General features: G+C 43.1%; 1 protein-coding gene across 9 annotated transcripts in view; it reads left to right on the forward strand.

Annotated features, from left to right (window-relative positions):
• LOC309882202 (high affinity cAMP-specific and IBMX-insensitive 3',5'-cyclic phosphodiesterase 8A-like) overlaps positions 1–23264 on the forward strand; it is a 166063-nt gene that overhangs the window by 84032 nt on the left and 58767 nt on the right. Inside the window, exons 1-2 of one of the 9 annotated variants that reach the window (XM_082769036.1) lie at positions 17123–17331; positions 18044–18212. The exons of the other annotated variants lie outside the window; for them this stretch is intronic. Coding sequence (XP_082625162.1) covers positions 18138–18212 — 75 coding nt within the window. The 5' untranslated portion in view covers positions 17123–17331; positions 18044–18137. Of the gene's footprint in view, positions 1–17122; positions 17332–18043; positions 18213–23264 lie in introns of those variants that run through there. 9 annotated transcript variants of the gene reach the window in all.

The following is a 23264-nucleotide window of genomic DNA, read 5'->3' on the forward strand; positions in this document are numbered from 1 at the left end:
CGGATCCCTTATGAACATGAAGTCGTGCCAGTGGGGCAGCGTTGTCTTGTGGGAGCTGCACCTGAAGCCATGCAGGTTTCCGAGGGCTCCTGCTCTTACGGTGGCTGTTTTGGGGTCTGAGATGACTGAGTCCATAGTCTCTCCCAAACTTAGGTGAGCCCAGCCCTGCTGTTTGTGTGGCAGGGCTGTTCAAACCTACCATATCTGCTGCTTTCCTGCTTGCTTGTCCTTGAAGGAAGGGTCTTTTTTTCTTTTTAATATCAAGTTAAAATCCCGTTTAGCTGCCATATATTTTCTCAGTACTTTCTTTCCCAGTCACTGATTAGCGAGATGTGTGCATACATGCAGATTCTTCGTTTCTAATTAGCTTACTCCTAATGCCTTGTTGGTTCACTGTCATAATCCAGTTTTATGTGGCCTCACAATCCTCTTGTGCCTCTTCCTAAGTGATACAACGCAGTCAGCTCCAGACAAAACCCTACAGACAATTCTGTTTCTAAAAATGCACTTATTACAGGTTTGAAGTTGACACATGTCAGCACTAAGCAAAGTCCTCATCTTTTCCCAGCCCACAGTAAATATGACACTCCTCATTCAAGCCAGCTCAATCCATCCCTCTGAGAGTCTGGGAAAACAGGCCTTGCAGGGAGCCCAGAGGTCAACAAAACAGGCTCTGTTGGACAAATTAAATAGCAGAGCAGAAGTTTTCAGAATCTATATGGTTTAGCAACAAATCACATATAGTAGACAGCAGGAGTCGGAATATGTGCTGTAAATGAGGCATTTTGTGTGCAGTTTTCTTCAGGTCCCCTAGATATTTAGTAATTTATTGCCTTGTAGAATTTTCTAAATAAACCCTTAAAAATGAGGCAAAGGTAACTAAATCAAAAGCAAGATAGCACATAACCATGTATGGGAGTCACGGATAGCTAACGCAACCCTGGCAGGCCAGCTCCCATCCTAGTCTTCATGTTGTTTATATGCTAGGTGCCATTTTCTGCCGAAGTAAAGATTCCTATCGGCTTGGATGTCCAGCAGGGCAGATGCCTTGTACGTATGGAGGAAACTGGAAAAATCTGTGTTCTGCCATGTCCGAGTGTCCTGTTTCCCTAGGAGAGACATCCGTGGAGTCAAATCTTTCAGGGTTTTAGGAACAAATCTTTTAGGGTTTTCTCTGAGGAACAGAGGAAGCAAAAGTACAGCCAGCAGTAAGCACAAGGAGCATTTGCTTCCTTCTCTGCCCAACCCCACTGACCGAGCTCTCTGGTAGGTGCCCCCCCAGGAGCCGTTGTCCCCGGGGGCCTTGCTTTGTCCCTCTGCTCTTAGTGCCTGGAGCAGCACCCGCCAGCACTGGGGGAGCAGGGCAGGACCTCCTGGTCATCTGCTCCTGCGTGCTTTAGGAAAGGACTGGTCTTCCCAGCGTTGGTTCCTCGGCTTCATACTCCCAGGGCTCCTTACAAGAAGTCCTCTCTTTCAAGGCGAAGTTCAGGTTTGTTTATTTGTTGTTTCCCAGTGTGAACAAGTCAAACAGAGTTGATAATACAGAGGCAGGGGGAGGGGAAGGGAGAAATCTGTGCTATCAAACGTACTGCTTGACACTGCCGGCACCTAGTATGGCAAGTCAGTCCGGGCACTGGTCACAGTAGGGTTAGACAAGGTGTGAAGGGATTCAAAGTCCGTGCTGCTCAGTATGGTCAGTGGGGTTTGCAGCACTAAAGGATTTTGCAAGTGGTTCCAAGGTCCGGGGATGTTTGAGCTCCTGGCTTGCCTTGCAGTTGTGTTAGACTCCTCCCTTTGCTCCCCTGGCCTGGCAACATGGACTTTGCTTTGGTTATGGCTGGGTTAAAAAGGAACCAGTCCAAAGCTTTTTTTTCAGCTTTTTTTTTTTTTTTTTTTTTTTTTTTGCTTTTATTTTTTTCCTCCACTGCACCAATCTGTGATCCATTACCTAGTGCTTCCCCACTCTGAGCTGGGCTCTGGACCTTATTGAGCCAGTCTCAGAGCCATGCCCTACATCTTATGACTCTCTGCTTCCTGTCTTGCTTGTGCCTTTTTCTTTTTTCTGGAAATTTATGACCATTTGCATTGTGATAACTGCAATGCAAAACTTCCTTGCTAGCAGGAAAGGTGTTTACTGCTGTGTGCATGCATTTGCACTGAATGTCGTGTGCCAATTAAATGTAGAAGCATATTTAAGAAAATGTCTTTCAGAGTAAAATTCAGTAGCAAATTTTGTCTTACTTCTTGCTCATTAAAAATAATCTAGCAGTCAGTTAAAGGCTTTGCCAAACAATAACATAGTAATCTTTGTAAAAGTGTAACATGGTGTTCAAGCTACATTTTGCCAGAAACCATTAGTTGGAGACATGTTCATGGCCAAAAACAGGGAAGAGTTGTGATCACTGAAGCTTCCCTTGCACCCCACAGACTGTGCTTTGTTCCTTGCACTGGAAGAGGAGTTATGTTCTTCTCTAAATGAGGTTTTAGCCTTAAACTGTAAAACCTGCTTTTTTTCCTGAAGGGACTTGCCATTTGGATGGCACGCTGCTTTAGGCCAGGGAGAGTCCCTTGTAAAGTAAGACACAAGGGACTGGGGCAGGCAGAAGGAGCGGCACCGCCGACACCTGTGCCTAAAAGCCGCTTTCCTTCCTGCCAGAAGGCAAGGTGTGAACTGGTTGTGGGAGTTTGTAGGCAGTCATTTTTCAGAGGGGAACAAAGGAACGAGTCAGCCCAAGTAGCTGGGGCGTTGAGGTGGATTGGCGAGCTAGGAGAAGGAGCTCTCATCCATGTGGTTGGAGCCACAGTGGGGCCATTACCGAGACTTTCTGCATCTGGAGGGGGCAGAAGGAGGTGTCAGGGCTCTGGAGGGGGTGCAGGACTGCTGGGACTGCGGGGCTGAAAGCAACCTGCAGAGATGCTGTGTGAACACTAGGCCCCACAGAGCTGCATGAGGCTCCAGCTGAGGCAAGGCAAGGAACAGGAAGGTTCCTCTCCTAGCTGGTCGTGGTCAGGGCACAGGGCTGTGGGGCATCCTCCTTTACTCGTGCTTGACAAATGAAGGAGAACGTTTACAGTGCTTTATTATTCATGTTCGTTTTATAGTGCAACAAGGTGTTTTGGTAGTTTTGTGCTGTGCACAAGTGTACGCCTTTAATCTGGGAACACAGCGTGCTAAGGTTAATATGGTCACGTTAATGTACTTACAACAGGAGGAACAGCATTGATGGGTATTCTTGCCCAATAGATTCCATCTTAACTGCTCTACAGCTACTGAAGCAGCTTGACAGCTACCAGAAAAGAACACAAGGATGGGAGAAGTGAACAGACAAGTTTTATAACTACATCTTTTGAGGACCTTAAAGAGCCACATCCCGGACTGGACTTCTACTGGCTAAAAGTTGCAAATGTTTTCACATTGGGAAGTCCTTGAAAGTCGTTTTCTTGCCTACTTTGCTGCCAAAACCCAGCATAACTTGTCCAAAAGCTGACAAAATTAAAAATGCCTGAAATGGGAAGGGCAATGGCAAGACTTTATGCAGGGGATATGTTCAGAGTGGGCTGTGGTAGCTGAGAGGTAACAAGCAGGTTTCTCTGTACAATATCTATTGAAGGTGGTTACTACAGTTTTGAAAGCTGGGTGCTCCTAAACCTGCAGTTCAGTCAGTGCTTTGAATTAAATGGTAAGAGGGAATAAGATAAGACTTCCAAGTGGTGTTAACTCCACTATGGATGAGGTGATCTTGAAGAATGACTTCAGCATTAATTACATTTCTTAGCCAGGAGTACTTCAGGCAGGTTTATATAGGTGCTGAATTATCCCATGCTCGCTGGGAGTACTGACTGCGCTGAAGACAGTGGGAGTCTGGTTTAGCTCTAAAGGGCATTTGGGTGCCTTTACGTGAAGTTTGCAAGCTGAACCTTGGGCTTTACAGAACTTGTAAATGGAAAAGAATGAAGTGTGTTTGTTTTTTACTGAATTTTACTGGTGCTGAATTCATTGGTTTCTGTGGAATCTTTAATTCTGATGAATTTTCTCTTTACCCATGGCAGTGTTAAGGCAGGCTAGCTGAGCTGAGCAGATGTAAGGCAAGGCTGCATCAGCGGCACACAGGCAGGGAGCCCGAGGTCCCCAAGGATTGCCTCGCCATGCCAGAGCAGATCTTGCAGGCTGCCATGGAGTGTGCAGTGTCGTCTGTGACGAGCAGCAAAATGGAGAGGCACACTGCCTGGCCAGCTAAGGAAATAAGCACTGAATTTATGTCCCCTTTGTACATGAGCTGCAGGATTGTCACCTGAGGCTCTCAAGACGGGAGGCACCCTGAGCTGGAGGCCATGCATGGCTGTGCAGCCTGCCCTCTCCTTTTCTCTGGGGTGAGCTCTGTGTGCTGCTGAGCAGTCACTCTTTTTTCAAAACCCTAAATTCACATGCTGACTTTTGAGATTACTTTTCAGTCAGGGCATGGTTGTAATTATTTTTAAAGTATTAAAGGCCTAAAGAGCCAAAGTCAATATTTTTTTATGACCTGTTTAATGCCAAACATAAAACCTGAAGATTTGAATCCCCAATCACTTTTGCATTTTTCTGCTTTGGAGCTGGGGATGGCAGATTTAAAAAGTTGAATTTCAAGTATAACACATTTTGGTTTTGATATCCTGACTTACTCTATTTTTGTTTAATGCATTTTATTGGATTAACAATTTTATTTTTTTTCCATACGACTTGCTCACTATTCCACTGGCTTGTAGAGCAGTAGATTAAGGACAAAATGAGCAGATCAGCAGAGGGGCCTTGAACAAACATGGTTTTGGCCTTTTCTGTGTTCTGGGGACATAGACAATTACTGGAGTAGGAGGGATGACCTGGGTCGTGGAGGTCACTCCTCTGCTATTATGGTCAGCCACAGCATTAAATGTCTTTCATAAATGCATCCTGTACCATCTCAAAGCTAATTACTTTTCAGCCTTTCCCTGTTCTATTAGAAGGCTCTTCCAGATCCTTCCTCTTCTGAAGGCTTCTAATCCTCCTTACTTCAAGCCTAAACCTACTCATGGTGAGTTGATAGCTATTTATTCTTGCACTAAGGTTTTACTTTGGCATCAGTAATTCTTTTCCCTCCTGCTCATTTTCGGCCCTACCGTTTTGACAGAAAGCAGCCATGTATCCTTTCAGCCTCCAGTCTGTAAACTTGTTCACAGGCTTACGCAGTGAAAGCTGGAAAAGGGCAGGGAGGGAGAGCACTTCACATCAGAAATCCAGATCCTTTTGTCACTGGATATTCTTTGAGCTTATTTGCTGTTCTGAAAAGCTTGCCAATGTTGCTGATGGATGCAGTGTCAGAAGCAGCCATGGTAGACCCAGTTAACTGCGTCTGTCCCTGGTCTGTTGGAAGCACTACCTTTTACCATGGCCAGTGTTATTTCCTTGTACTGCACCCTGCTTGTCTCCATTGTTTGCTGCATGTGTTACATTTGCTCTGTAAGATGCTGCCCATCATTTTGTTGTGTTGATATAGCACAACCACATCCCAGTCTATGAAGAGGGCTCTTGGATATTTGGGCAGTACAAATAAACATGAGTAGTGGAGCCGATGGAAGAGCAAAGCTGCAGAGGCACTTGAGGCTTTCCTTTTGCACAAACAGCAGTGAAGATGGTTAGAAGGAGCCAAACCCTGCAAAGAGAGGCTTGGTTTAGGTCTCCTCATCTAAGACTATGATTGTTACACCACTTGGTTAGGTGCCGCTGACTGTGGAGGCACCGGGGGACTTCCTGCATCGCATAAACAGCGGTGCCTGCTGGGTGCCAACTGCAGTGCCCAGCAGGGGCATGGAAGATCCCCTGGGCTGCTCCATGGTGTGCATAACACACGGCCTGTGAACAACCTCCAGGACCAGCAGGCATGTCCACGGCACTGAGCATCTATGTTTAGGTTAAGATGTCTGTGGATCTTAAAAGGTCTGTTTCTGGGCGTTTTTGTTAGTGTATCAGCATCCTGAGTTTCTTAATTAAAACAGTAAATGTATTTTGAGAATTGCAGTGAAGCTTGATATTTGAGGAGAGGAATAAACAGGAAGAGTGGGTTAAAAGCTCTAAAAAAGTGAATGAAACTGGCCTGGATATCCTTTGTGCTTTCCTTAAAGTGTTTTGCAGGTCACCATTTTTTTTTCCTGAATCTGTGTTGTCTATCACATATAGTTTTTTTTGTGCAAGACTTACATCTTATGCAGCAAGCGAGGCTGTTCGTAGGAATAAAGGACATAGGTATAAGGAGGAATCAAGGCCTGTGTCTCGTGGACTGCAAGGTCTCTGATGTAGAGGCCAAATTTCTGATGTTTACGTGTAATATCAACGTTTAATGTTACAATGATGATTAATAATCACAACCATCTCATGCATGTCCTCCTAATATTATATTCCCTGTAAGAATTTATACTAGCCAATTTTCTTTGGACATCACGCTTGCCAATTACTAGCGTATGAACAATAAAAATCTGTGATTCGGGTACGATAACGCATAGCAGGCTTTGTCCCCCACCTTCTCCCCTCGACACGAACCGCTGTTCAGCCAGGCACCTCTCAGGCCCGCAGACTCCATTGATTTATTTCATGCAGGCTCTTTGTAGCGGGCTGCGACGTTGCTATGGCAAGGGGAAAACACAAACACGATACATGAGTAATGGCGATAAGGAATTGTTAGCTGGCAGCAGGGATGATGCGGCTTGACCCTTTGTGAGATTTCCTTATTGTCTGAGGACAAGCAAAAAAAAGAAAGAGATGGATTTCATCTGCCACAGGAACAGTGTCCAAGTGGAGAATATGTTGAATTAGGAAGGGATGCATTAACCCTAGGGCAGCCTTAGGCCTTTGTTACCTGTGACAACGCTCCAGGGCCCAAGAAGATGTCTGCAAGATGTTGGAATGAAGACTCAGACTTGATTGCTGGTGATCTGTGCTGGCCCACAACTGTTCCCGTAGAAATTAGCTGTCATCTCTAAAATGTTGGTTGGAGGTAACTCCTCACATTGCTTTACCTCCCTGAGAGATCCCAGTCCTTGCTCTCCTCTGGGCTGCCACCTACCCCTCAGCAGGAAGGGCACCATCACCACAGGACTCGTCCCAGTCAAACAGGGGGTTGGACGCTTTGGGGAGCTGGCAGGGACCCCCCTCACTGCACTGGCTTTGCTGTAGGTTTGTGCGGGGTCCCGACCCAATGCAGCCTGCCGGTCTGGAGGCACGGCACAAAATGTAATTGCTAAGTCATGTGAAAAGTTAAAAAAAAAAAAAAAAAAAAAAAAAAAAAAAATTGAAAAATTGAAATTCCCAAATTTGTTTCAAGCTTAAATTGGATTTCTAATCTGGACACTTCCATATTGTCCAGACTTTTAAAGGAGTAAGGGTCTGCGCAGCAGGAGCAAAAGTATCAGAATCTAGTCATGCATGTTTAAATGAATTTGGGTTCTTGGGATTAATAATTGCAAAAGCAGTCGAATATCGGCCAGTGGTTTGAGAGATGGCCAGTGTAAACAGATGATGAGATTTGTGCTAAGCCTGTGCATTGCCATTGTTGCTTTCCTTGCTGTTTTTTTTTTCCTTTTTTTAAGGACTGTGATTTCAATGTCATCTATTTGCGTGTCTTGAGTTTTTAGTGCTGGAACATGTAGAAAACTGTTGGCAATGAAATGTACTTCAGCCAGCTGCAGCTGTGAAAGGTGCAACTTCCTAAGTAAAGGTGTAAAAAGGGGCAGGTCCTCACCTGGGTCTTTTTTACTGCTGCCGGTGCTCACAGTCATTGATGTCATATTATATTGCCTATTAATAAGGTCTGTCTGAGCAGAGGTAACAACAATAAGCTGTAGGTGCACTGTAGTACTCTTGCCTCAGAAGACACGGAGTTCAAGCTGAATTAACAAGAAGTGCAAGATTCAAGAGCAAAAGCACTGGGGGTGTTTTTCTTGGCATGCAGTTGTAAAAATCTCGGTATGTGTTACTCTGACTTTTATGTCTGGCATGTGTAATGTATGGCATAATATCACAATGGGAAGGCTAACATACTGTTTTGAAAAACTCAAAGCCTATTTTTATGGTATGGAGCAGAGTTTCCTGCTGGTGCAGTTCAGGTAGAAGACTGCGAGAGCTGCGCCTGTTCGGGCCAGGACTATGTTCCCAGTTTGTGTCTGTTGCATCTGTTGGAACACAACCACTGCAACAATCAGGGAGGTTGGGCTGAGAAACAACATGTCTCTAGGCTCCCAAGCGATGCTGAGACTTGAGGCAGTGCTCAGAACAGAAGCCCCCGATTCTTTTGGGCTGGGATGCTGCAGTGACCTTACTGAGAGCAGAGCATTCCCCACTTAGGCCCATCCGGGTGAAGGTCACAGCCTCCATGGCGTGCTGCAGCGCTAGTTCATTTCAGGAGCTGAGATATATGGAGATGGGAAACTGTAAATTGATGGGAAAGACCATTTCCTGCTAATTTGTCTGCCAGTTAATGTATGGAGAGTCAGAGAACAAAGAAATTGGGTATGGATTTACCAGTATCAAATAGATGGTGCTGAATTTATTTCCTGTTCCTGTGAGAATACTTACTCTGTCCTGCAAGAAAGTTTGATACTCAATTTATTGCTTTTTTGCTCTAAAGTTAAAGCCACAACTTCCTATCAAATAGAAGTAATTATATTTTCAACATGATTCAAAGCTACCCTGGTACTGTACAGTGTGTGCACACAACTTTAAAAAACTGTAGTTGATCATAGGCATGATTTCCCATTTAAGCTGTGTTGTACTCTGACCCAATCCCTTATAACAAGCCAAGATAAAAGAAGAAGCATTTTTCCATTCTAAGCAGTCATTAAGCATTACACAACTGTTTCCTTTATACTTTCTGGTCTGCCAGATCCTCATTCAAATGAGTAAGATAAGTGTGACCGGTTTGTTGTTTTCCAGTAAGCTTTTCTCTTTCCTTTTATAGATCTATGAAAACTTCTTTTATGAGTTTATGTGCTCTGGAGATGTCAGTAAGCACTAGCTGAGATTTGTATTTCATTCTGAAAAGTCTATGAGAAATGTAATTATACAGTTACCTCCTGCTAAGATTTCTAGTGTCTTTACTAGAGCACATAGTTAATCCCAGCTGTTGTAATAAACATCCAGTGAAATTCTCTCTTTGGGGACTGACAGAAATGATCCAAGTGCAATCCTAAGAACAAGATGTAATTTGTGTAATTCCTATAATGCCTAGGTTGTCAGACTGCAAATGAATGTGTATTACAGCCTTCTTTGTGTACAACACCAAGCCATGATTCAGCAACGCAGACGAGAACAAACTTAAAAACTTTCTTAGTTTTAATAAGAGACGAGCAAGTGTTTGTGTATTGCCCTGGGCACAGTCCTTTTGTGGAGGTGCAGGGCCTTTGTTTTCAACAGAAGAGCTTCCATGGAAGTCAGTGCCTGTACTCTCTAGGCACTTCCTAGAAACTGGGATCCAACGGGTAAGGATCATCATGCTCCAGGACGTTTTCTGTCCCCAGCTGCTTCTCTCTGTGTGTGTGCATCCCTCCTGCAATCCCTGTAAGGTGTGTTCAAGCTAGGAAAGCTACTGCTCACAAGTCATAGTTTATACAGCTACCATGAGTGTTTCTATGTGTTTTTATTTTTATTTTTTTTCTAATGCTTGGACTTATAGGATAAAGGAAAAGTAACAAGTCCTTTACTTCCACTAACTAAGCAGCCTTCAGATCTGCAAAAGGCTGCTGCAGAGTGAAAGGGAATGATCAATTTTTTGTGTCCATGTTGAATAGGACAAGAGTTATTATAATGAGCCTTAATTACAGAGAATATTGGAGTTTGGTAGATTGGGAAAAGCTCCAAACAGAGAAGACAGTGAAGCTGTTCAGTAGGTTGCTGAGAGTCATGGAGTTTAAAAGAGACTTAGGCAAATATGTGATAAGGGTGACATAACTGAATGAATCCTGCCTTAGGACAGAGAACGATCTAAATAACCTCTGCAGATGTGTTCTAGCTCTGTGATTTCACATTCTGCCCTGTGAAAGGATAAGCTTTTCTTGTAGTGTAAATTATTAATTTACTTCTTTGCCATTTGCAGGCTGATCTCTAGTCTCCAGCTACCTTTTTTTTGCTGGCTTTACCTGTTTCTGTGTTTGCTGCTGTAGCAGGGCATGCACTGGAACCAGCACTTTCCACCTTTGACCTTTGTTTTGTGCTACTTGCTAGCCCAGGTTACTTTTGTCTGTCCAGGACCATTAGGCCGTGTGATGCTCCAAATGCTCGTTTTCCTGTTCCACGTCTCCTTTGAAAAGTGGCAGCCCTGTACTTGGGAACTGAGTGCTTAAAACAGATTTCTGAATATTGATGGAGGGTCTGACTTCAGGCGCAGGAGTTAATCAGGCTGATCCTTGCCCTTTTACCCTGTTTTGCTTAGTGCTTAACGCCTTTCTTGCTCAGATCAAAGTCCTACAGCAGTTGTGACCCATTTCTGCTGCACTGGTGCAGTACAGCCAACTCCAGAGAATTGAAAATCTCTATTCCAGTCAAAAAATGCACTGGGTATGGGAAATGAATCTATTTTAAGTACAAGCACGCTTTGGTTCTCTCTTTCCTTACTGTTCTGGTGTTTGAATTGCTTCAGTCCTAAAAGTTCGAGCTTATTTTTTTTTGCAACTGCAAGAGGTAAAAGTAACCTTTTTTTTTTCCATGAAAGCTGGCAATCTCATGCAGTCACATGGCCCCAGGAACTGCAACTCTGGCTTTGAGGAAAAGATTAAATATTGTGAGATGCTGTAAAGAGATGCTAGATCTGGTAACATTGCTACTCACTAGTGAAGAAAAAAAAGAATACATTCTGGGGAGAACACATACCCAAGCTACTACGAGGAAGAAAATTCTGTCTAAAACTGCTTGGTTTATAAAGACTTTGTCAAGTCAGTATCTTGGTCTCTCCCAGAGTAGTGTTTGTGTGCTCTGAAATCCCTTAGAAAATGATTTCTAATATATAAAAGGTCAGAGTGTCTATGTAAAAGACCACCTTAAATTTACATTTTAAAAATTTTCAATGTAGAAACAGTTGGTTTTTAATAGAAAGTAATTTTCAAGAAGAGAAATGCTTCATGCATAATTATATATGGTGACGTGAAGGGCTTTATATAAATCAAAGATGCTAAAGAATGTCTTGGTCCTCTTTTTTTTTTTTAACATAAACTTTATTTTTTCACATATACTCATTAATTCCCCTTGGAGTGGATCACCTGTTAAAGCTCAAGAAATGAGTGTGGATCATGCAGGTCCTCCCAGAGCCTGCTCCACTGCCAGCAGCTCAGCTCAGACAGTCCCGTGAGCTCCTTGGTTCCCAGAAGAGCAGGGTTTCTCTGGTCACTGTCTGGTGCACCTCCGTGGCCAGGCTCTGAAGAGGTGGCACCAGCATTTTTCTTTCCTCTGCTCTTCAGCTGGGCAGGTAACTGGGAATCACTGAGGTGCCTGTGCAGCTAGGGACTGACTGCTGAAAATGTTGCGTCCCGACAGCATCTTCCACTGCCTCAGGAGAAGAGAAGCCACTGTTGAAAGTCATTTTAGACCAAGAATCATCCAGAATTGCATCAGAAATATTCAGAACACATAAATCAAATCTTTGTGATTTTTCTGTGATCCTTTGGTTATATTGGTGTGACTACATTGTTTGTGGTCCTTTTCTGCTTTTTAAGGGAGGTTAGGTTTATTACTCATTGATGATTTTCCTTTCCATCTTCAACTCTTGCATTTTTCTTGCAGTCTGGGGTCTTTTTCGCTCAGTAGACAGGTTTCTTTATCCCCACCTTTAAATGACATAAAGTCATTTCCTGGCAGTCATTCAGTGTGTCCATCCAGCCAGAAACATAGATTTTTTGTTCAAACTCTTCTGCAATGTCAAAGAATTTTAAAGTATACATTCCTAGTATATGACCTCTTTGGCTATATGGTGATTATTAATATTATAGAAGCAACTGAGGAAATGACATCAGTAGATAAGATGAGCTGTGCAATAGCAGAAGCTTTATTCACACTGAATACACTATTCATTTGGACAGAAAGATCATTTCTCAATTCAAAGAGGAATATTCTAATTTAAGGTCTAACTTCGGCCATATGTCAAAATCTCTACAGAAACAAAGCTTAGCACTGTGCAGGGAGCCCGTAAGAAACACATTCCCCTTTGTGGATGGCAAGTGGTAGGTGCATCTAACCCTTGGAGCTGTCATTTTTTCCTCACAAGCACTCTTTTTATATCAGAAAACATTTCAGTTTAGTCCATTTGTAATTTAATGTAAAGTAACTCAAAATAGGTGTAAAATGGGGGAAATAGCGTTATTCGTGGCCTCCAGCTTAACTCTCCCATAAACCTAGACTAGGTTTTTATTACTCATTTGAACTGGTTAGAAAGTGCCATTAAACTTCTGCTGTGCAGTGTAGCTCCAAAATACACTTCCATGAGACAAACCGATATGTAGAAATTTAGTTAAACGAAGTGATAGCGACAGATATACCAGACACAGAAGGCAAGAGGAGATCTCCATTTAGCTGCATGGCAAAGATCAGGAGGTGGTGGCCTGGCTTGCAGGGTCAGTCTCAGCTGTGTGGCATCTCACAGGACAGCAGAACACCCTGCGTCTGGCCATACCTGCTGGTCAGGGCCTCAGGCCACCGGGAAAGGGGAGGGAGGTCCTGCAGGGATTGCTGCCCTTTTCCACGGCCCCATGTTGAGCAGACAGTAGGCTCTATCAGCAGATGGCTCAGCACAGCCACCCACCCTTCCTATGCTGCTCCTGTTTCTGTGCTCGCACACAATAGCATTCCGTGCTTTCATTTATATTCAGAGCCACGTGCTGTCTGCCTTTGGTCACCACGCTCACCTCTATTGATATAAATCAGGACTTAACAATGGAAGGCCCTAAAGAAGAGTGGCGTGTGGATGACAGGCTTGTGTAGCCATGTAACTCCACTCGGTTGTGTCACAACACCATTGCTGCTGTTGCTGCAGGTCAGAGCAAGGTCTCTCTCCATAGCTATCTATTAGCCGTAAGCTGTAATGGAAGGAAAATATGGAAAGGGGGTTGTACTTAAATGATGTTTTCATCCTGGAGCCCAGCAGGTTTTGCAGAAACCTGGTCTCCAGATAAGTTATTAACTTTTCGACTTTGTTGTCACACCCAAGTGAATGTCATTCTCTGATAAATATTTTGGCATTCCTCCAGATCGATTCGTTTATTCTTGGAAATTTTTGCTGGTAACGTATATTTTTAAACTTTATCATGTAACCAAAGCTAGAGAAGAGTTGTGCGTGATCAGCGTTAGACAGGAGCTTGCTTTTTTAATCCCTTGCTTCTTACGTTCAAACTGAGGAGGTGAGGAAGAATGAGAGAACTGGGGTGAGCCCATGCGGCTCAACAGCCTTGGGCAGGGTTAGGCCCCGTTTGGCCTCCAGAAGTTCGGTCTCAAGATTCTTGAGAGTTCCTTTTCTGTCACTAGTCACTGCTTGCACCTGTGGCATGTCCTGGGAAAGTGGCCTAGGCCATGCTTGCACAGTGCTTGCTGTTGGTCCACCACCAGCCAGGTGCTCCAGAGGTCCGTGAGGAGCTTCCACCACAGCCTGGAGGGGCTGGCAAATGCGACCAAAGCTCTGGGTTCATGGCGTGCCTGCCTGTCCCAGACTGCTTGCCCACATTTACTTGTGAAATCTGAAGGAACAGTATCTTCTCTTTTCCCTTACTCAAGCAAAACACTGTGAATTAGTGGTAACTCTGCCCAAATTGTGAATTAATTGAAACCAGGAAAATTGTGATGTAAGTAGAGTGAGGAATAAGAAGCAATTTGTTGGTTTTTTTTTGGTGCTTTTTGTTTTGCTTTGTTTTTTGTAGACCTGCTCTTTTTTATAGGCATTTGTAGCAGTTTGGGTGTTATGTTTTTTTGTTTTTTGTCTAGCTGTTTGTTAGCCTATGGCCACTTGCCAGTATTTAGGAGGAACAAAGTCTGCTCAAGTTACTAGAGTTACATTACAGATAGATTGGCCCAGTGTGTTTGCCTTGTCATTTGACTGCAGCGTTGACATGGTTATTGGTGTGTCTTCCTCCCCAGGATTACATATTACTTCTTGTGTCTCCAAGGAGAGGAGAATTTGGCGAGGAGCGCTGAGAAGCATCTGGCTTTTTCCTGTTGTTCCATCTCTCTCTTACTGAGAGTAAGGCAGTCTCGTGGACAGCTCTAAATTTAGCTGCTAATTTTAATCTTAGGAGTCTATTCTGTTTATATTTTGGCTAGGAGGGATACCTGGATGAGAGGAGAGTCCTGGGATTGTACTTACTGAATTGCATCCTCCCAGGGAACATTCCTGTGTATTTTTGGTAAGATCCCCAAATTTTCCAAAATCATAAAGCCCCCAGAAGCCTCCTAGTCTGTTTGTCATAAGCTCCTCTTAAGAACGTACTTGTTTAGAATAGGACTTGATTCTCTGCATCCACCCTTTGAAAGAAATAGCTTAAAAGGTAATGTAAAATAACTGAAAATAATATGCCTCAGTGGTCTCTTTACAGGAGCTGAGTAGGGAAAAGATTTTGTCCCGAGGATACAATTTTTATTGATACAGTTGTTTGAGATGCTGTAGTGAAGCTCTGTATTTGTGGTCACTGGTCAGATATTACTCTTTGCAGTTAAGGGATCATTAAATTGGACAGAGATGGGTAGAATGACATTCAGTTAGAGCAAAAATGTCTTTCCCTACATTTCCTTTCTGCCTGCTGTAACCTGGCTTTGAGTCATACGCCTAACTGAGAGGTTATTTTTTTGGATCATATTTGACATTTGCCCATAGCTGGAAAGTATGAGAGAAGATTTCACAAAGCAAACACTGAAATACAGAAAGGAGATGTCATACCTACTGCTCCGTTCCATTGGCAGAGTGCTGGGCTTGGTTCATATCAAAATATTTTAACAAGAATATATGTTTGTATGTCGTTATTGTTATGTATGTTAGACTGAAGGTAACATGGTCATAAGGAAATAGCATCTGCATTTCTGATACTGCCGTCCATACATTCACTGAAATTTATCCTTTTTATTCACATAAGCTTTTTGTGCTTTAAAATAACAAGAATATTTACAAAATACTCAGAATATTCACAATGTGAATTCTCAAAAATGGTATTTCCATGATCAGAAAGGTAAAGATTTGGGGTCAGATCTTAAACCGACCAAATTGGTGTGTGGTTCCTGGATTTCCAGGGAGCAGCTCCAATTTGCATTGGATGAAGATCGCTCCCTTTCATCGAGACAGTAATTTTCATGCAGAACACACCAGACATCACAGGATTCCAGTAGTTCCGGCCCATTTGTCTGCTGCTGCTAGGAAGTTGTTTACTCTTTTGTATCACTCTCTGCTGACGTCTGCTCGCTGAACAATGTCATCAAATTTCCTGTTTTTTGGCTTGTGGAAAGTAGCTCCCCCACCTTATGCTAAGGCTTCGCTGCATGGAGATCTGTGGAGCCGGATGCACCCAGCAGACAGGATGTAAGGTTAAATGCAGCATAGCTAAATAAATAAAGTAGGTGTTCAGTTGTGAACGAGAGCTGCCTGCTTGCCATGAGGATAAAGCTGACAATTTAAATGATGAGCAATGATAAAACCCCACGTTTGTTACTGTAATTTTCTTTTTCAATGGCTTTTAGATTTATTATTCTTTTTAATTTTATTCTGTCATGAAGATGTTTTCATTTTAATTGAGTTGTAAGAATTGTATTAATAGATTCCTTCCTGGAGCTGTCAGATTTATAACTGGGAGGTTTATAATTTGGTGTTGTATGATGTATGTGTGAAACCATCTCCGTCCAGGTGTTGCAAAACATTCTGCAAACTGTTGCCTCTGAAGCTGCTCGTGCTGTAATGCTGAGGAACTGTCAGCAAGGCACACATCGCCAGTTCCCCTGCTAGCTAGTGCAGCGGAGTCTGATTGCTGAGATCAGGAATACCGAAGCTCTGCCAGGGGTCTGATCCCCTTACATTTTTGGTTTGCTTGTTTTTTGGCCGGTGGCACAGGGTTATTAACTTCCCCTTGGACAAGAACCAGTGATGAGCAATGCAGACCTTAGTTCAACAGTTCTTGCAGACAGAGTTTTGGGCAGCCTTACTCGATAATACCGACAGCATCACCATGTTAGCCTCCTGTCATGCACCACAAGAGGAAGTATCTATCGGAAAAAAAGAAACAACCTTTGCAAAAATAGGGCAAGCTGTGTGCCTTATGGTGCTTGACTTGTGCTTCTCAAGCTCTTCTGTAGGTCTGTTGTGCTGCAAATGGTTTCCCCTGGCTTGGTGTTACCCCACCTCCAGATACTATTTTTCTTTTCCCCAAACAGCTTGTGTACTTGGCTAAGAGCAGTTGATCACTTCATGAAAGCAGTTCTTGTAAGGAATCTTCTAATGTCCTTTATTTAAGAAAACAAAGCAAAGCAAACAAACAAAACAAAACAAAACAAACATTTGGAGTTGCCCTACAGAGCAGTGGAAAAGTCAGGGAACATCTGATGACTAACAGACCAACAGGGTATGCTGGAGACATCTGTAGGAACCAGCCCATCACTGGGGTGGTTGAGTTTGCCTTTTTTGTTTGTTTAATGGCTTTCTCAACCAGATTCAGTTTTGCTGAAGTGTCTCTCTGATGTTTTCAGCCCATGTAATGGGAAGTACTGACTGCAGAGTGTGTGGGCTGTCACCTCACTGCAATGCTGTGCTCTCTCTTGGTCTTTTCTTACTTCTTCATCTTTGAGTCTTTGCAGAAACAAAAATGATGTTTCCTTCTGCCTATCTTCATGGCCAGAAAGGAATACAGCCAGTTCCTGCACAATACTGAGTGCCGCCTCTTGCAGCATCTTGCTTCACTAGTGGGGCCCAAAGCCAGTGTGTGGAGAAATGAACTGGCTGTGGTACCCAGCAGTACTTGTGTGAATTTGCTTTGCATGCCCAGGTGTTTGGTTCCATTTGCAATGGGGTTGTCTTGCTAAGATCTTACCAGTCCCTAAATGTGAATTTTATCCAAGACAGTCTGCCAGGACAAGCTGGATGAGGTACAGTCAGCTTTCACTTCAGGCTGTTAAACCCCTGTGATGAAGACCTTGTACTCTGTACAAGCAAAAATAGAGAAGTTGATCTAGTCCCTCGTGTGGACCTGCCCATAGCACAGGACCACATCAGTCACCTTCCGATTTGGAACGAGCACTGTCTGTGCTCAGGGAGGCTCAGGAAAGCAGCAGGAAAGGAGACGGCTGCAGACAATGAGTGCAGTGCCTAGGCAAAGGTAACCTTCATCCAAACAATTGGCAGGGGCTTCTCTCTCTTTGTTTCTCTGCTGCCCTTTTTCCTCTCTGTGTATTCCCTGTTCCCTCCTCTGCATATTTTCAGAGGTTCATCCTGTACCTTTGTGCCCTCCCATCAGATAACAGTGGTGGTGTTTGATTCTTTTGACCTCTGCTCCCCCATTACTACTCTGTTTTTGCAGTACTGTCCTCTTAGATTCCTCCCTTAGTTCCTCATTTCCATTCCCCTTTGCAGCTTCTGCTGAAGTTGGAACCACTCTTGGCATTACAGACAACAAAAATGACCTTCAGGGCTACGTTTCTCCAGCAGCAAAGCTGGAATTAACTCCCAGCATAGATAGAGCACTCCACTGGGGAGAGGGGACCAGGAGATCAGGGACCCCCTGACCCAGTCGAACAGAGCAGGCTGAATGTGTGTGCTGAAATCCAGCGGGCCCCAAGAGGCCTAATGCAGCACATTGCTCATTGTTGGGTGGGAGGGAGCAGCTCTGAGCAAACTGCCTGCAAGGCACGTCGGCGCTGTCCTTCTTCCTGGGGCCCTCAGCTGGGGCTGAGCCAAAAGAGCCCTCTACCTCCTGCTCCTGATTGAATTTATTCATAACTTGTCCTCGTGGAGGAGATTTATAAGTACAGGTGCAAGCTAAAACTCCTGAAAAGATGTCATTTATTTTATTTCTAACAAATAAATTCCAGATGTTTGCCTCTGACTCCTGGAGTGCAGATAGAATCAGCTGGAGGCTCCAGTTGTTCAGTCTGGTGTTAGACGACAGAACAGAGAGTGAAACAAATGCTCACCATTGCCAGTGGCTTGCAGTCAAAGGGATACAGTTTTTCCAAACAGATGAAACTGGGAGAGTTCCAGGTAAGACTGGGAGAGTTGTGTCGAGAAAACAACTGATAGGCACCGCACTCATAACTGAATTAAAAAGAAAATAGAAGTAAACTTGCATGATGGAAATACTGCAAATAATGGAACGTTTCAGGAAGAAAATATACTATCATGTACTGCAAAAATAGGTCTGTACTTACCAGGCGGTGTTTCTTGCTGCAGACTATGTAAAATGCTACTTCTTGCATGAGAAACATTACTTTGAATAAATGCCATGAAAAAAAAAAAAAAGCTAAAAGTATAAATCTGAATTTCAAAGGAAAACAATCTATTAAGTTGTTGTACACACTGTGAAATTCTGCCCTAAAACTCAGTCTGAAGTAGAAATGTAATACATAGGATATGACTAGAGACACCCATATCAGAAAAATATTATTCCTAGCATAGATGTGCCTCTCTTGTAAATGAATAAGTAAATAGAAATCAGTCATAGGTCGTTTAAATGGTGTAAGCTTATGGTCCAAGGTAGCCACGTTACTTCTTAAGAGTACATGGGTAACAGTGACAGGGCTATATCTTTGCAAAATAAGGAAGAGCCATGGGGCTAAAATATCGCACGTGCTTGGTAGTTGTTGCATTTGCTAGATTTACTGAACAAAAGTAATTCAGAAGTTCAGCATTCAGATCTAGCTGCACAGAGAGGAAAGGACACCCAGAACAGTGATGGGGCTTACGTTTGTAGGAGCATCCTCATCAGGTTTTATGGCTCACTCAGCTAAGAAAATGAGGTGTACAAGGAGACAGACTCAGAGCACCAAATGCACTAGATAATCTCTCTTCCAATAGCAGGAAGTTGCTGATTGTGTCACAAAACCACTGCAAATCTTGTTTGTTTCATCTGGAAAGTATTTCTGGGTACAGCCTCATATTACGGCCTGCAAATTTTGTTACTCTGTTTTGTGGGGAACATGCTGTGAGTAATTTATATCTAATGGGTCAGTGGTTTGATGCCACCTCTAATACTTTCCTGCTGTTCCATGGAAGGTTTGTTTTGTTGAAATACACTTCAATGTTCTTAGCAAAATTGTATTAGAAATATAACTGGATTAAATTATGCACCTCATACTATATTCTGAAGTCATCCAGAGTACCACGTTGGTTGAAAGTCAGCAGTGAAGAAAAAAAAGTAGACCTTTGGTGTTCCATGGCAGCTGCCTAGACTGTACATGTTAGCGGCTCATATAGTTAGTCAAAATATATTCCTGTCGCAATGCAGCATGAAAATTGCAAAGTTCAACATTCAGCAGTACAACGTTTATTTTGTCTTTGGAGGATAAGGACAAAAGAGATGCAGAAAAATCTGCTAACCACACAAATACGAGTGCGGTAAGAACATTTGTCCTGGCTCAGAGGAACATACAAACACATAAAACGAATCAAATGAAACTTCTCATGATTGATAAAAGCTTTCCTAATCGAAAACACTATTCTCTCCTGCACTTATAGGAAGTAATTACAGACTTATGCTCAAAGTTCATAGAGGAAGAAAAAGAAATCAGGTGATCTAAGTAATAAAACTTTTCAAGAGTCCTATCTGCATCATTTTTCAATGAGTTTATAGGATTGTTTTTTTTTTTAATTTTGCAAACAACCTGTAGTTTTACTGCAGCCTTACTGGAACTGTTCATAAAGTGAGTCTGTCTTTTCCTTCCTCTCACATAAGATGTTACACTTTAGTCCAGAAAAACTATTTATCCCTAATATCTAATTTGTTAATTTTGTGTTATATTTACTGTTTCACACAAGTTATTTTTACCATTACACGAATTTATAGAGATGTAGAGTTTTTACACAAAGCAAAATAGTTGTTTTTTAAAATTCCAAGCCTGCTAGTTCACAGCTAGGCTTTGGGTCCTAGAAATCAGGCTGAGTTCAGAGTTAAGCTATGAAACTACACTAAATTGGATATTTCATTAATAGAATTTTTCTGTTTGCATTGGACATTCTTCTAGTATTTCATTGCTTGGGGGAAAAATGAAAAAGAAAACAAATGAGTGCAGTTGATTTTTTACTCAGCTGTGGTAGAGCCACGCAGAAGTTTCTCTCTCGCACGTCGCAGGCAGGTCAGAGGAGCTCTGGGTCCCTGCAGTGGGGCTCTGCAGATGTAACGTCCCTCTTCCCTGAGGGAGGACACCGAGGCTAGCAAATTAACATTTCCTGCTAAAATTTCTGGTAAAAGCTCCCTGCCAGAGCTATCAGCAGTCTGGATCACTGTCTGGGAAGAAACACTTGGTGCAGGAGAGGAAGAAGGAAATGGTGACTGTGAACTTATTAATGGTGTCGCCAGACAGGACTTTAATGTCTCTTTTCTCTTGTTTGTTCTCTGGCATGAAGCACTCTCACTCGCAACAGAAGGCCTAGGCCCAAGCATCCTTTCTTAGAAAAATTACCAGAGTAAGAAAGCAAGAATGACCAGGGTGGAAACATATTTTGGACAGTTGCAGAACAGCTTAAATGAGCTTCCATCTTGTCAGATGCCAGAACTTGTATCTGAAGGGAGATTATCTTTGGACAGCTGCCAGTTTTCCTTACAATTCATCACCTTTTTCTGTACAAGCTGACACCATTCTGGTAAATAAGGACCAAGTGGAGCTTCTATCTTTTGGAGGGCTCCTTGTCCTAATTCATTGCTGTTAACCAAATGAAATGAGGATGCCGCTACGTGATGCTGCATGGAGCTCTGTGGCACGTGGCAGAGGAGCCTGGCTCTTCTGCAGCTGCTGCAAGGGCCTGCTGCAGGGCACGAGGACCTGTAATCTGAGGGGAAAAAACTTCTGAAAGATTCCAGACCTCCTACCCAAATCCTAGAGAAGGGAAACGCCATTTTAAACTGGCTGTCCAAATGGCATGTGAAGGGCCCATATTTGCTTTACCAGCTGTGCCTCTTACCCACCTCTAGCTCTGTGCTCTGAAGTGGTAGTGATTTTACAGTGCAGTTAGCTGTGCATCTGTGTGGTTTGCCAGCTAGCTGTGCAGTCAGTGCATGTGTTTACATTATAGATTATTCAGTGTTTTTTCACCTTCTGTCTTGGCCTGTGCTCTTCTTCCTGCGTGTTGCAGACCTTTCCTTGAAAATCTGCCGCTGCAGCAAGGCTCTCTGAAAGCTTCACTGCCATCCTGTAACAGGTGAAAGGATCTGCTGCAGGTATCTCCAAATGCTGTCCCTCTTCCCTAGAAATCTCAAGGTTAAGCAAAAGATACAATTTATGTAAGGCTATTCAACATCTATATATGATTATTTGCACAATTATGGCTCTTGTACTTTGAGAAATACAAATAATACACGTAGAGTGAGTATTTCCAATAGTTGTGCAGTCAACAAACTTCACCGTGAGCCGGACTTTTTCTTGTTGGATATCTGATACCTAGCTGAATTTGTCAGTTATCAACTACAGGGGCAGCTTTAAGGGTTGTTGATTAAAAGGGAGCTGCCCCATGGGAAGCTGCTCTGCTCTGTTGCCACAGCTTTGGTCCTGTGAAACTTCACAGGGAGGTGGTAACATATTGGTCGTTTAGGCATTTCTAGAGGGAAAAGCATGCTCCATACTAACTCATTTTATACCAGCAGCGTCACCTTTGGTATATCCAACAGTTTGTTTGTAAAGGAAAAGTTACTTGTAGGCAGAGCATGTGGAGATTGCTTTGTAGCAAAAATAGTAATACAGTTAAATTTTTTAAACACTGTTTTTAGTTAAATAAAATGAAGTGCTGGAGTGTGCCTACCACAAATCTAGATAGTGATATTCTGTTTGCAGCAGAACCAGAATGAAAAGTGGTTTTGCTGCATCCAATTTTGCTTAATTGTGACTCTGATTATAATGAAAAAAAACACTTCAGAAAAGACATGCAAAGTTTAGTTTGGCGTAACTGTAAAAAGGTTCTACTGTACTTAATTAAAAAAAAAAAAAAAAAAAAAAGTGATCCCATCTACTGAGCCTGTAATACCCAAGGAGCCCTGTGGGCTGGCAGAAGCACTGTGTGTTACTGAACCAGGCACAAGTACAAGGCCCGGGTCAGGTTTCAGGCTACCCGGTAGGTCCTCAGAAATGAAGAGGCATCTGTATTACAGAAAAGCAGTCACTCGTCCTCTCAGCTGGTAAAGTTCCTAGTGGTCAAAAGAAAGAAGGGATCCCCGGCAGTCATAAATACATTTTTCTGTTTTCTTCCTTTTAAAACCTGGAGTTACCCTGTTGGAGTAGTCATTGGTGTGAACGAGCAAAATTAATGCTAAAGAGTGAAAAAAGGACACACTGCTGTGAATTTCCTAGTGTTACATTTAAAAGATACCTCGAATATGCCTGTAGTCTCTTCTGTCCTATATTGTAGAGAACGTTTTCTATTTAGAAAAGGTTTCAGTGCCAAGAACATCTCTTGTAGTTTTCTCCATTATTAATAGACAGTTGCGTTCAGCTTGGCAAACCTTGGTTCAGTAAACAAAAACACAATGTTTACTATCATTATTGAACATTTCTCTTCATTGTACTGGTCTCTGCCCCACTGACTTTTTCATTACTCTGACCATGAAATCTAGAGCCTGTGTCTGCTGTTGCTGAGAGCAGTCTCAGGCAGGATGCTGCACAGAGCACAAGTGCCTTGATGCTTGCTGGAGGTGGGTAGAGCTCACTTTGGGGGCCAGGCCAACACGTGCCCATGGTGTCCAGCAGGTCCACAGACACCCGTGCTTCCAGAGTGCCCATGTAGGCCAGCGCTGGAGATCTGGGAGATAAGTTAGCAGTCACACAGGCTTGCGTGTGGTTCTCAGCCAGTCAGGAGGGATAATCTCAACCTGCTCCCTGTGCAGCTGTGATCTGACAGCAGTTTGATGCAGGCTGTTTGACACTGCTTGGGAAATGTATTCTTTTATGATAAAGGGTGGCAGCAGGTAGAAAAATGTACAGTCAGTAGAGCCTGAACTGTCCTTTCCCACAATTTCATTTCAGGTATGCCTTTCAGTGAGGAAATTCATACAAAGATTTTCTTAAATTTTCTAAGTTGTGTAACTGAGAATGCCCAGATTCCCGGAAG

Source organism: Aythya marila (assembly GCF_965140915.1).
Source record: "Aythya marila genome assembly, chromosome: 11".
NCBI classification, from domain to species: Eukaryota; Metazoa; Chordata; class Aves; order Anseriformes; family Anatidae; genus Aythya; species Aythya marila.